Source organism: Crocodylus porosus, unplaced genomic scaffold (genome assembly GCF_001723895.1).
Source record: "Crocodylus porosus isolate Cpor-Errol unplaced genomic scaffold, CroPor_comp1, whole genome shotgun sequence".
NCBI classification, from domain to species: domain Eukaryota; kingdom Metazoa; phylum Chordata; order Crocodylia; family Crocodylidae; genus Crocodylus; species Crocodylus porosus.
Genome location: NW_017728949.1, coordinates 17,079,623 through 17,094,427, shown reverse-complemented (window position 1 = coordinate 17,094,427; position 14,805 = coordinate 17,079,623). Strand labels below are relative to the sequence as shown.

The 14,805-nt window shown below is 41.6% G+C and overlaps 1 protein-coding gene across 2 annotated transcripts in view; it reads left to right on the top strand.

Moving 5' to 3' along the window:
* IQCA1 (IQ motif containing with AAA domain 1) overlaps positions 1-12,896 on the top strand; it is a 186,996-nt gene extending 174,100 nt beyond the window's left edge. For both annotated transcript variants that reach the window (XM_019553998.1, XM_019553999.1), the window contains exons 17-19: positions 1,662-1,839; positions 5,586-5,824; positions 12,278-12,896. In XM_019553998.1, coding sequence (XP_019409543.1) covers positions 1,662-1,839; positions 5,586-5,824; positions 12,278-12,415 — 555 coding nt within the window. In that variant the 3' untranslated portion in view covers positions 12,416-12,896. The remainder of the gene's footprint in view (positions 1-1,661; positions 1,840-5,585; positions 5,825-12,277) is intronic.
* The last annotated feature ends 1,909 nt before the right edge of the window (positions 12,897-14,805 follow it).

Genomic DNA, 14,805 nt, shown 5'->3' with positions numbered 1-14,805 from the left:
TTCCTTGGCAAATACTGTAACTACTAGGTTTTTATACAAAAGACAGATGCTGCTAACACATAAATCCTTCTCAGATAGGCACCCACCTTCAGAAGACCCCACACTGGGTCCCAAGTGGATGGGAATAAGGAAGAATTTCTTTACTGTCCGAGCCCCCAGGGTCTGGAACAGCCTGCCATCGAAGGTGGTTCAAGCACCTACATTGAACACCTTCAAAAGCAAATTGGATGCTTATCTTGCTGGGATCCTATGACCCCAGCTGACTTCCTGCCCTTTGGGTGGGGGGCTGGACTCGATCTTCTGAGGTCCCTTCCAGCCCTAACATCTATGAAATCTATAGAAATGTCCAAACACAGGGGCCAGCAACATTTTTTGGCAAAGTGCTGAAAACAGCTGCAACCTTAGCTTGTAAGATGCTAGCATACCTTGGAGCAGATGGCAGGGGAGTGTCGAGGGGCAGCACAGCACAGCCCTGGCCCCTTCCCCACCATCCACCCTAAGGTGCATGTGAAAGCACATTGCCTTCACATGCCATTCTCTGGCATCCCTGACCTAATGTGTAGCCCAGATACAGGCACTTAAGCTCTAAAAGGGGCAAGAGTTCAGACACTTCCCAGTACTTAGCATTTCTAAATTGGCTACCTTTAAACATCCCCTCCTTCAAAGATGCTTGATTAGAAACCTAGGGATGTAACCTCTCTTCCTTGAATCACCCCGCTATAGCCAGGTACCTCATTTTTAAGCATTTTGTTGCCCAAATTTTGGATATTGGCAAAATCCAGATTGCCCTCCCAAATGACTTTTGAAAAAATGAGACTCTGCCTCTCAAGGTCACTTAGATTCTTGGAAATTTGGCCCCACTTTTTGCTTCACAGTTATTTTGTGACTTTACCTACATATATCTTCTTATAAATTGTAATGATACAGTAACACCTCAGCAACTTGATTTTAGTGTTTTAGCAGTATTTGGATGAATATCACAATAAATTCCTAAACAATAAGAAGTTCTGCTTTCCCTGCAAGTTGGTGTAAGAACATTTATAATAAAAATCTGATTGCAAACAACTTGAGGTAAGCAAGTACTGAGTTTATGCAGCCAAGTATTTATAAATTCTGAGTCTCACTAAGGTAAAATTGGGGCAGAGTTTGAGGATATGCATATTTCCATCATGGAAAATACAGTTACCTGTTTGTAAAGCTGTATCTCCAACCTGTGCAAGCAGCACAAACAAGATGATAAATCCTAACAAGTTTTCTTGCTGTTGCAGCTTGCCAAGTCCGCAGAGCTCCATGTGATATTCATCCACAGGCCAAAGAGGGGACCTTTTCCTTTGAACAGGCTTCCTTCCTTCCTGCTTTCCCATAAGTCAGTGCAAGCAGCTAGAACAGGGTAATACTAACAGCCAAAACCATAGATCCATAATACAAATCAAGTGCTGCTTCACCTTGAAAAGTCCAGGAGACAAAGGCCCAATAAGTTTGATTTTTGATGAGCATCTACTCTGTTTACATTAAATGTAAATGTGCCTTTGCTTTTTAGAGGTGCAAAGCATACTGAGCCCTTTAGTTGTTTTCATCAACCAGAGTTACTTCATCTGTTTAACTAAAGTATCAGTGCTAACATGTCATTGTTCCCTGTATTTATATGCATGCTGTCGAAGATGGAGCCTAAGCGTTTGAAGAAGAATCTCCCCAAAATTCTAAAAAGTTTGAAAGCAGAGGACAGAGTTCTGATTGTGGGGACCACCACCCGACCCTTTGATGCTGACCTCAGACCTTTCTGCAAAGTGTTTAAAAAAATCATACTGATTCCCAGGCCAGACTATGCTTCAAGATTTGGCAAGTATATTAAGTCACTATATAGCATTTTACTACTGACCGCTATCCAAATCCTTTATCATCACAACATGCTGTGTTCAATTCAATTAACACACTCTGTGCAGCTTGGCACCTGAGATTTCAGTTAACACAGTGACAGATCACTTAAAAAACACAATGTCACAAAAATAAAGGAGAAAAAAAAATCTTTGTTCTGCTGTGACCATCCTTCATTTTATGTATTTATGTTTAAGCTACCTTGAATTTTGAACCTGGACTATTATTTTTATCTGTATGAATGAAGAGAACTCATCTGGGTGTTCATTTTTATTTTTAACAGGTTTTTTTTTTTTTTTTAAGCAGGAAGCGAAATCTGAATTGCTGTTATTTCTAGCTGTTTTTTCCATTATAAAAAAAAAAAAATTTTAGAAGGTTTTGTTTTATCACTATCAAAATCTTTTTTGCGTTTACAGATCACCAAAAAATTACAAAACCTCAAGATTTTATACATCCAGCCTGTCAAATCTGACATCTTTGCTGTGATTGACAGGTGCTTCATAACTACCATTAATTCACATTGTTAGTTATTTTTATGGTCTTGCATTTTTTTTAAAATAGAAGGCTAAATTCTGCCACTGAGTCAGAGATGCATGAGAAAAAATTGGCTCAAAGTCTACGCTTCCAAGGCAAACTTGACAGATGCCGGAAAATATTTACAATTAAGATTTACACTCTGTATTCAGTTAATGCATTTCTGCCGTCTGGCCAACCTCCTTCCTGCAGGAGTGAAATAGAATATAAGTTTTAACAATGATTTGCCTGGAGTTCTGGTTTCTTGAAAGCTTAACAGGTTCTAGTTATTAATATAGATGTGCACATTTCTGCACTGTGGCTATCAGTTTTGTGGACAGAGTTCAAAATGCAAACCAGAGTCATATATGGCAAGCAGACTTTTATAAAAGCCATCTCAAAGATGTGACTAGCACTAAAGCAAACTGCCAGTAATCCCCACCACCACCCATGAAAAAAACCTTTTCCCCCTTTGATACCATTAAATTTAAGTCAGCAGTTGAGACATCACTCATTGTAATGGATTCCTCATTTAAAAGAGAGAGAATTGGGGTGACAAGGCACTCCAAGTGGTGAGTTTTTCAGCTTTGGAAATCGCTTTCCCATGGTTCATAAGAGCCCAGTGATTTTCATAGGCTCAGAAGCCATTAAACTAATATGGATGACTGAGTTGAAGTTCAAAAACCAGGAACAACTTAATTTGTCAGTAAGTTACCTTTGCCTGGAAAGATGTGCTGTGTTGGATTGGACTTGGGAAAAACAAAACAAAACAAAAAATACACACCAAGATACTGGATCAAGAACCTCAGCCCAAAGAAAGAAGCATGAACCCCTAAGTTGATTACAACTGCTACAACAGTCCTTCTTTACACTTATGCCATCACTTTTATCTCTAGTCCCAATGGAAAACAGAATTAAGATAAACCTCCTCATTCCAAGCTGTGCTGCAATTACAATTAGATCAAGGCACACATTTACACAATGATCATACCCTAAATAAAATAGCAGCATTACAGTCTATGTTTATCGTATTACTAAATTGTTCCATGGTCCTGTGAAGTCCAGCATTGAAGAAAATAGTCAAAACAGTTTGATGCTGCCTTTCCAGTGAACATACAGGCAAATACAGATTTTATCTGTATTAAGAAGAGAGTGTCTTGTAATTCCATCCTACTCTATAGTTTTTGTAGAACAGAGGGGACATGGACTCTATGCAGAGCTATAACGTTTTGCAATATTCTGGACACCTAACAAATTAACAACAGAAAGCTTCCCTTAAGAGAATGAGGGCATGGCTTGGAAATTGAAAAGGAAGAAAAAACAAAACCCCACATACATCTAAACCAGCAGGACTGGCCCACTATTTTATGGGTTTTATTCATGGTGAATTTGGAAATCAAAAGGAGAGTTCCAACCACAGTTTATTAAATCTTCAATATTAGCAAACAAAGATTTCACTCCATCTGAAACCATCACCTCAAAAGAGGGTCCCCGCACTACACAACCCTGACATACAAAATAAATGTTCGACTGCTTTATGCATCAATTTCTCTATTATGAATCAGTGATTTAGCCAATAGTTATTGAGCTTAGTTATAAATCAAGTTGGAGATCACCGTTTGCCAGAATGAAAAATGTGATACAAAGCTGTCAATGAGTATGAGTACAAGTCCATAACATATACATAACAATAGAAGAACAGGGAAAGCAGATTATCTCTGTTACATGAAGACTATTACTAGATGCAGCAACAGTCCTCTAATTTTAACTTTCTCCTTTGCATGTCATTATGCACTGTGTCTTCAAACCCCAGTTACTCAGATGACAAACTAAACTATCGTATGAAGGAATAATTTCAAATCTCATAATTTTTCAGATGAGGGAAAATATTAGAAAAGATTATAGAGATACATAAAAATATAAGAAATGCATGGGTTGTATGATAAAGATTTTAATCAGCATGTCTTTGAGATGTATGCATTCATTTACAAAGGATGAAGCTACAAATAAGTAATTCTTGCCAGTCTTATTTTCTGTTGCATCCATAAAGTACTAACAGGCCCTCTCAGAGGTTGAGAGAGGCCCGGGCAACTTCCATTTTTTGAGGCTCCCGGTATATTAAAAAAATATTAAATTCATAGTGCACTAGGCCCCGAGTACTAAGTACTTTCCAAACAACAGAAGTGGGCACAAGTTAGAAGACGGATGCGAGATAAATGCACTTTAGAATATATAAACATAAGTGCTGTCCCCAAAAACTTGCATCTTTTTAAATGCGCCAGTCTTTGAGAATCAGGACCAGATGTGTAGAAGGACATTTCCATGACAGGGGCATCCATGACTCACAAGGTAGCACTGGCTTCCACCACAGTGCTAGCTATTTCTGCATCTCCCCAACCCCCCCAGTTATGCTACTAATAACAGCCTTAGACATCTAATCAAAGTAGCAAGTCTTACAACTAAACTGACTTTACTACTCAACACCTCTGAAAAACAATCAAACTATCGCATGTATCCATGTTATAACCTATATATAAGATATTGTTCCATGTGTACAGTGTGCCTACACTCACAAATCAGATCAGGTTTTGCTGATAGTTCATGGTTTTCTTTTCACTCCCACAACTTGAAGCTCAAAGGCTAAGTATAGATAGTCAAAAAGCCAAGGCTGAATCAGTTCAATCACTGCAGGTTAATCTAAGCTATACAGATTTAACTGATAAGCAAGTGAACAGACATTCACTTTTGATTCCAGAAATGCAGCCACATGCCTGCAGTAGCCCAGGCCAGAAGCCAGGGAGCACTAAAGCACACCTCCTTGCTCAGCTGGAGTAGATACCTTAGGCTAAGGATAGCCCACCCACCCTGCAAGTGGGGGAGCTTGCAAAACATCCTGGGATGCTGGGGGACTGAGTTAACATGAATCTGGAGGGGAGATGGGAAAGAGGTTCAATAAACAGATCTAAACTAAGGCTGATTTATCCAGGTTTATCTTAACCCAGTTTTGGCCATTTTGAGAGCAATTTATGTGCACTGAACTTCTGTTGCGTTACAGATTTAAATCAGTTTCAAATCACTTATACTTTTGTGTAATTTCTGTCCATAGCCAATGCGATTAGTCAAGGCACCTATACTGGTTCGCTTGTTCTTTAATGCATGTTTTTGGGTTTCTCTTTCCTCTCCCGTTGGTGATGAAGTCTTATGGAAACACATCATTCTGCAGAACGGAGGCTCTCTGTCCAAATCACCAACCATTAGTTGCCTGGCAAAAATGTCTGATGGTTTCACCCAGGGACACATTATCTACGCAGCGCAAACTGTCCTCACTGAAAGACGCACCAGGCAGTTGAACAGAAAACCACTAACAGCTGTTGAACTCATGGGTGCCCTGGCTAGGCAGGACCCAGTGTACAAAGAGGAAGAAGATATGTTCAAGGTGAAATTAACATGTTAACAATGTTTTTTTCTCATGTTGTCACCCCAGCACATTTGAGGTTTTTGCTTAATAATAGAGAGAATTCAGCTTTGTCTCTTCAAAAACTCTTTCTATTTATTAATGATAACTTTCTACTATTTTCAGAGGAGGGGTGGGAGAAGGAAAGCATGAACGCTCTCTGAAAAATGGTTGTTTTTCTTAGTTAGTCTACTGAGGAAGAAAAATATTTCTGCACCAGAAAATTTCACTAAGTAAATGAATTTGAAGGGTACACAGGCTGCCCCCCATACACATCAAGTACACATGGATCACTTGCAACATTTTGCAACAGGATTCTCTTTCTGTAGACCAGGATTATATAGTTACACAGGGATTAAGTCTTCTTTCACTCAGTGCATCTACACATGTGCTTTACAGTGGAGTGACTAATTAGCTCTACAGTAAAGTGTCACGGTCTACACATGCACCGATATTAGGACACAGTAAATTAATTAACTCTGCCATAAAATAGTACCGTCAGGGACACTGCTATCCTATGGCAGAGTAATTTACTCCACCAAAACATGTGTAGACAGTGACAGAGCTGGCTGGGGCATGAGAGTGCTAGAGTGTGGGGGCTGCCTGCCACCTAGCCCCACACTTTAGTACCATCGTGCTCCAGTTAGCCTAGATGCTGTCACCCAGAGCCTGGGGCTGAACCTCAGGGTCCCCTGCAGCCTGGGGCTGCTTCACCTTGGCTCAAAGTGCTGCAGTTCTGGGTATACATGCAGATACTGTGCTAAGGACCAGCTGACTCCAGCGCAAAATTCACCTGAGTTTATATCTGCACATAAGCTACATGCGTAGATGCACCCACTGAGTTACTTTCTGCTTTCTTGGCAGCGATAGTTTACCAAAACACACGTGTCCATACTGAAGACACAATAGTGACTGCAGTAGAAATACTAAAGCCAATTTTAAACTAGCTAGCTCAGATTCCAGTCATCAAGCACTTTGCAAGATAGGGTATTTCTACTACAGCCCACAGCAGAGCACTAGGGCTAGGTACAAACTTTCAAAAAGCCCATGGCAGAACTGATCTAAGGTACGTTATTTTCTGTAAGCTGCATAGTTTAGATAACTAGCAAACAGAAAACACATTCATCCTTTAGTGGGGGGTGCAAATCTTAGACTGGGTTCCACCACTGTTAAACCAATCTATGTGTGCTGAACTTCTGTTATGCGTATAGACTGGTTTTGTGTGCCAAACTTCTGTTCTGTTATAGGTATAGATTGGTTTCCAGTCACTTATACCTGTAAAAGTGTAATGTCTGTACCTGGCATAGAGCTTATCTGGCACTGCAGAGAAAAAAAAAAAAAAAAACTCTCTCTCAAGAGTCTGAAGGGGATTTGGTTCATCTGTTTGTTTTAAATATTAATTTAGAACCCTAATGTGATTCCTTTTTATTCCTCTAGCAACAAAAAGCACATAGTTTCTAGCAACCTGAACACACAAAAATGAGTCACTCATCATTGGACAGATAGCTCAGATGAGATATGGAATCTGTCTAGACCTTCGTATCTTAGTGTTAAAAATCATCCTGGTGCATGTACTCTCCCACCTCCTGATGAATGTATTCCCAACTCCATTTAGAAACATTTGGTTTTCTGAATGTGGTGAAGTGGGGCTCCCCAATTAGTCAGACTGCTAGTTGCCCCACTTCCCTTTGGGCATCCCCTCCACCTTCCCTATACCGCAGCCCATGCCTCGCAGATGCCATCCGGATGACAACATGCTCCCAGCCTACAGCCGGAGCAAGCTTAGGCCATGCTGTCAGGCCTCAGTCTCATGCACACTCATACCGCCCACCTCTCACTCAGACCTCACACAGTCCACGCTCTCTCATAGGGTCTCTTTCATCTGTCGACAACTTATTCTGCCTTGCTCCCTCTTGAAGCAAGCCCCTTAGGCCATAGGCTTAGCTAGTCCATCCCTTGGGTGGCAGATGTACCATCTTTTTGGCCTCTCCCACAACCCTCACCGAGTTAGTGGCTAGCCAATTCCCCAACCAGGCCTAAGCTTACCTTCTGGGGGCAACTCACTACATGTAGACACACTGGGCACTCCTCCCTCTGGTTCTTTCCACCCCTCACTGGGGCTACTCCTCACCAGGGTGTTCTTACCCAGCGCCATGACTGGTGCTCCAGGGTCTCACAGGGGACTCTCACTCTCCCCTGGAGCAACATGTCAATGTGCAATGTTCTGCCCCCACCCTCACTCAGGTCTCCACACTGCCCCCTTCACTCAGGGCTACCCCCTCACTGGGGTCCTCATTTCTGCCCTCTTCACTGGGGCTCTACACCGCCCCCTCACTTGGGGCCACAGGGCTTCACTCCCCAGTGGGCTCAGGTGCCCTCATCTGTGCTTGGCCCCCAACTACCTCCAGTGTCACCTGACCCACCCAAGGGTGGGAGTTGGGGGTTAAGGCCGCCCAACCCACCTTGCACCAGAGTGGTAACTGGCCTGGCATTTCCTGGGGGCTACTGCACCACTGAAAGCCCCACCAGGCCGCCCGCTCCTGGCAGGGTGCAGTTTTAGGTCATGCCCAGGACCAGGAGCCTCCTAACCATCCCCTACAGGTCCTCCCTTACTTCCAGAATGTTATGGAACCTCACAGCCAGGCAATGTTGCTGCCTTCCCAGCCAGCAGGGATCTGAGCTATTTATATAGGCAGTCAGAGATCTAAAATGGCTGCCTCAATTAAGCACCTGCTAGCCGCTTGGTTCTGGTCTTAAAGTGGCAGGCACCCACAGTGCCCTGCAACACATCTTCCCCTTTAAATGGTACCAGGGGAAAGTTTTCCCAGCTGCTGCTCCAAAGCAGGCTCCCCTTGGAGCCTGTGAGAGCCCTCAAGTGGCGAGCACCCCAAAAGGTGCTCCGCCACACTGAACATGGCCAACATTTGTGTGATTTGATCACACTTGCCATCCAGTTAAGCATCTCACCTCAGGTAACAATAGCTGAATGTTATAGCATAGAAAGAAAATCATAATTCTCAACCTCAGGTAGTAATCTACTTGTACCTTGTAGTGTGAGGCCTGGTCTTTGTTGTAACTTTTAGTTGAACTGGTAAAATGGCAAACATTAATCCTATTAGCATAAGTATACAAGCTTTGTACAACAGAAAGTATAATGATAAAACTCAATTTTGAAGCTCACTAAAATATAGTTTCTTCAACATCCTGTGGTGGTTACTTATTTGCTTTAATTACTTCCTTAAAATAGATATCTTTTTATCAGTTTTAACATTTGTTTCCATTAAATGTCACATACTTTAGCCGTAATCCTGGTATTATGGGTTAGTAGAAAGCATTGTCAAGAAAGCCTTCAATGTTAATTAAGTCACGTCTTTTAATCTCTTTGCATATGAGGTCCATTTCCCCATAGCTTCTAATCATTTTCATTGCTCTTTGCTGGACCTTCTTCGTTGCTTTGCTTTGTCCTTTTTGAAGTGAAATGGCTAAAACTTAAGGCAGTATTCAAAAGGAGGATTAGTACTGTGAAAAATCTTTTAATTTCAATTCACTCTGAATACTCATCTCATTTGACCTTTATTATTCTGCCACTGTTCCCAAAAACGAATATAAAGAATGCAAACATTATCATAATATGATTTCTTAAAATGAATTTTCTCAAAATGTCTGCTTTAAATATGTAAACCCAGGGGACATCTAGATGTACGCTCTACTGTGGAGTTGACTTACTGGCTCCACTGTGAAGTGTCACCATCTACACATGCAGCACTATTAGGCCAGAGTAAACTAATGCCACTGTAGAATAGAACTGCCCAACACAAGTACTCTCTTAGGCTGGAGCTGTTTAGTGCACTGTAGTGCACACATAGATATCGACTGGGGCTGGCTGGGACACAAGTATGCTACAGTGCAGGGGCTGCCTGCCAGCTAGCCCCACACTGTGGTGCCCTCATGCCCCAGCCAGCCCCTCTGCAGCACTTTGAGCAGGGTGGAGCAGCCCCAGACTGTTAAGCTCGCCCTCTGCCAGCCAGGGCTGCGCCGCCCAGGGCCATCCCTAAGCGGGGGCAAAATCGGGGCAACTGCTCTGGGCCCCATGCTTTGGGGGGCCCTGTGGAGCCCAGCGGACTAGCAGCAGTGTGGAGCTGGTTAAAGTCATCCCTCCCCCCCCAGCTGCCACCACCACTGTCACCAATGGCAATGGCAGCTTCTTCAGATCCATGGCCCATGGGATCGGAGTGGGAGCAAGGCCCTGCATGGGCTGATTTGCCCTGGGCCCCACACCCTGTTTGGATCGCCTCTGGCACCACCCCAACAGCTCAGCATGCTGTGGTCCTGGGTGCAGATGTGAGCCCAGGAGTAATAAACTCTGGCTCATACTGCACCAGAGTTCATTCAGCCACACTAATTGGACATGTAGATGCATCCACAAATATCTAAAACAGAGACATATGGGTAGCTATAACCAACCAGTCCAGCATGCTGCCTCTGACAGTGGCCATTTCAAGATCTGTCAGAAAAGGGTACAAGAAACCCCTTACTGAAGTAGCATACTCCATACATAGTTTTTCCTAGCTCCAGGCAGTTATTTATTATCTTATGTCCCAATACTCGAGTGTTTCGATCCCTGATAAACTGTTACCCTAACTCTGGCTATTGTTGTTCATAAGAATATCTAATCTTTTTTTATTCTTGCTATGACGACGCTGTCAATAATTTCATGAAGCATTTCCACCTGTTCAAAGAATTTCTGGAGAATGTATCATGCTACACGCAGTTTAAAATAGTTTAATTAAATTGGAAATACAGAAAAGGTAGTGAAAAGTGAACCAGACATTACAAATCAGATAAAGCAAGGCCTTTGTTGCCAATGCATAGAGGGGGCTGTGGAACCTGCCACATTGTTTCATTACTTTTCAGAAATTCTGCAGGTTTCAAGAGCTCAAGGTTTTTGAGATGTTGTTTTCATTCTCTCAAAGGTATTCAGGTACTTCCCAAGTGTATGTGCACTGCATGCCCACAAGATATGGCAGAATCTAATTATTCAGATCATCTAGGTTTAGATAAGTCCTGAATTAGTGCAAGATGAAGTTAAGGAGATGGAGTCAGATAAGCATGGTTGGACAATGATATTGCCTGTACACCAGGGATGCTAGGCCAGAATCAGTTGTACCTGTTGAGCATCTGCTTGGACATTTTGCACATGCTAGATTTCATTTACCTTTTTAAGGCATTTTAATCCATAAGGCCCTACAGGTTCTGATCAGATGAACACCTTTGGGAGCAGCGAGTTCCCTGGGAGATGAGTAATATGCTCTGTGGCTGGGAAAAAGAGTAGCTAAGAACAGCATTTCCTCAAATTCACTGGCCTTACTTCTCACAGCCAGAGGGTCTTGATAGTTTTCACTACTGCTTGTTCCTGTCCCATACTGGTAAGTGAGACAAAATGAGCTTCTTTTAGCAGCCATATCAAGCACAACTTGCAGGAAACTACTCTATGTTTACAGGCAGTATTTGAGTTACAACAGATGGGAAGAGAGCCTTGTGGACAGTTGGTGTGCAATTGATAAGGAAAGAACAGGGATGAAGAAGGTGCAGATGTAATTCAAAAAAAGACCAGAGTGCAAGACAAGAGAGATGAGTGCTTTGGTGGAGGTTTTAAAGTGAAAAACAGACAGAAACATCAAAATACAGCTCTTTCAGATTGAAGAGGAGAGAGGCAAATTCATTCCTGGTGTAATGTGAAAGATGGGAATGGCCAGTCTTTGCAAAAATAAAAGCACCTTATTATGGACAACAATATCTAGTAATATTTTGGTCCCTAGTACAGCCTTCAATTTTGTGAGTACCATTTGGGAAAAGGCCATTTAATCCACATCACCAATTTTAGAACATCCCCAACTCAACCATTTAAATTATTTTAACAGAGCTTAGTGAGGCCTTGCTAACATTACAGCCTGAGAGCCTGGCAAATCTGCAAAGCAACTAAAACAAAGCCATTTACAAGTCACAGGACTATGAACAAGCATCTGAAACCAATAAACAGCTTTTTAATGATTTTTTTACTCTCCCAGTGAAATTAAAAAGCAAATGAACAGATTTGTAGAACAACCAAAAATTATGCTCCTTATAATGCCAAGTTTCAGACCAGAGGGAGTTTTGACAAGCACTATACACCCCTGGAAATAGGGTTGATCATAGAAGTTCTAACATTCCCATAACTATAGCAACACAAATGGCACAGCTATGTATTCATGTTAATGAGGGACCCTTCAAGCAGACAGTTGCCACACTTGTTATAACAGTGTTCTTGGGAGATCTAAGGACTTCATTTCTGCTTCTCCACAAGCCAAGCAGGATTTTAAGGTTCTGTAAGAAATACTCCATTGTACAGGAAAAAAATACCTTAAATGGTCCCATGCTTTATTTTTTGTTATCCAGGCTTGGTATGCCAAGACACCCTTGGGAAAAGCACGAGCCAAAGCACTAATGGAAGGTGAGGAACCAGAAAAGGCAAAAGGAAAAGGAAAGGATAAAGGAAAAAAAAAAGGAGAAAAGAAAGGAAAAAAGAAGAAGTGATTTCCTAGATGAGAACTCCTCAAGAAACACATCGACAAATGTCACCAATCCATGTTTCTAAGGAGGAGGTTAAAAAGAGAAGAGAGGTGCAAGCAAGTCCCAAGTATGTGTGTGACTTCACCGAATAATTTATTTCTAAATGTGTTCCAGAAAAAAAGTTGCAGTATGAAATAACACGCCAGTGTGACTTCTAACTCTCAGGATAAAGAGTTAATGACCACTGAATTTCTCAAGTATCACTAATTTTAACAGGTTAAGGTTTCTGTTTTTGTTTTTTTAATTACTTAAAACTCTATCAGTCCATCAATATTTAGTCAAAACTCCTCATTTATTTCAATGAGGAATTCTGTTTAAAAATTGATGTCACATTAAAGTTCTTCAATTATTTTAACAAACTGTATACTTTCTAAAACTAACCCCTTTACATACTTGTATGTCTAATAGATTATAATTCCCAATAAAACAGTTGATACTGTAAGAACTCCGTCTCTAATCTTTGTCTGACCAGGGGCTATTACAAGGCTCTTAATGCAGCCTGCTCTCAGACTAAACAACATTAGTTACAGAGTTTTTGGTTGTAGCCATGTTGGTCTAAGGACGTAGGGAGGCAAGGTTCTTTGGGTAGATGTGATATCTTTTATTAGATAAACTGAGTCATTAGAAAAAAAATGACTTTGCAAGGTTTTGGGCACAAGCACCTTTCTTCGGGCATAGGGAGCCTCTGCTATTGTTCATTCCTTGGGGACCTCAGAACAACAGAGGCTTCCTATGCCCAAAGAAGGGTGCTTGTGCCCAAATGCTTGCAAAGAACGTTTTTTTCCCCCAACTACCCAGTTGGTCTAATAAAAGATATCACATCTACCCAAAGATCCTTGCCATTAGTCACAAAGCATTTCTTTTCATATGAGGACCAATAGCACCTTGCCTGTCCACAAGTACCACATGTACAAAAATTCATGCATCTGAACGTGAGTAAAAAACAAACAAAAGAATCAAAGCAGGAAGTTTACCTTGACAGTATTTATTTGAGTGTTTTGTGATACCGACTAGATCAAACTACACAGCTGAAAAGTTGAGTTGCTAACACACCAGCTCGCTGAACACAATGGAAGCTGTTTGGGGATTTTTTTCCACGCTTCTTGGATTTGCTCATTGCTCCATGGGGCTGGGAAGGAATTTTTTCCCCTCCTGTTGCTACCAGTGTCAAGGGGCAGGTGGAGGGAAAGGGCAGGGTTCACCTGCCTCAGAAGTATTGGGTGTTGGCTGCAGCCAAAGCTGGGGATTTTTACTGGGATGTGTTAGCGTTCCCGCTGGGATTAAAACTCAAAGGTACCTCATTAGAGGGTCTTGCCCTTCTTCTCAGGCTCAGACTTATTGCCACCTTTGGGTTGAAGAGGGAATTTTATCCCATGGTCAGATTGCTAGATTCTGTGGGGGTTGACTTTCTCTGTAGCTAGGGGCATGGCCTAGGAAAAAACATTAAAGAACTGAAAAATGGGATAACTACATTTTGTTTAAGTGGACACAGCTGTTGAGGATCAACGGGGAGGGGGTCACAGGTACGACAGGTGTATTCCTAAATTCCTATATACTGTAGTAATTATGAACACAAATATCAACCTTTATCTCTATGTGACTAGGGGCTTAAAATCTTTCCTCTCACAATGGGAATCCATAACAAATAAATCTTATCTATTTAAGTTTTAATGCCATGCTCATGAAAACCTCATCATAACCATGCTATCCAAATGCCTGAACATACCTTTGTTAGCTCAAAGCCAAAACATTGTACAGGCACTCCTCACTTAACGCTGTCCCAGTTAACATTTTTCACTATTACATTGTTGATCTATTAGAGAACATACCCATTTAAAGTCATGCAGTGTTCAGTTATAACATTGTTTGGCTGCTGCCTGCTAGTAGGTAACTACTGTGATGTAATTGGAGTCACTTAAAAGTCGCATTTTTCAAGAACATAACTATGACATTAAGCAAGGAGTAGCTGTAATACGCATTATATTCTTCTATTTTAATTTGCAACCCAAACCCATAAAAAGGTATGTCAAGAATCACTTCCGAAAAAAGATACTGGGAAATAAATCCTAGAAAATTCATCTTTACCTAGAAACTGGTCACAGATCACTCTGCAGTAGATACTTCTCCTGACAGAGAACAGAAAGCAAAAACCTACTTATCTAACTTCTCTTAGCAAAGTAGGGTCGGAAATGCAAGTTTCCATACCCCCAAAATAATGCTGGAAAAGCTGATGATGTGGAAGGTGATACAACTTCGGAAAAGCCTGACGAGCCTTCTGTGAAAGATCAACTGTACAAGACTTTAACAATATTACTAGGCATGGTGGGGAAAGGGAAATAAGAAGGGAAGGGGAA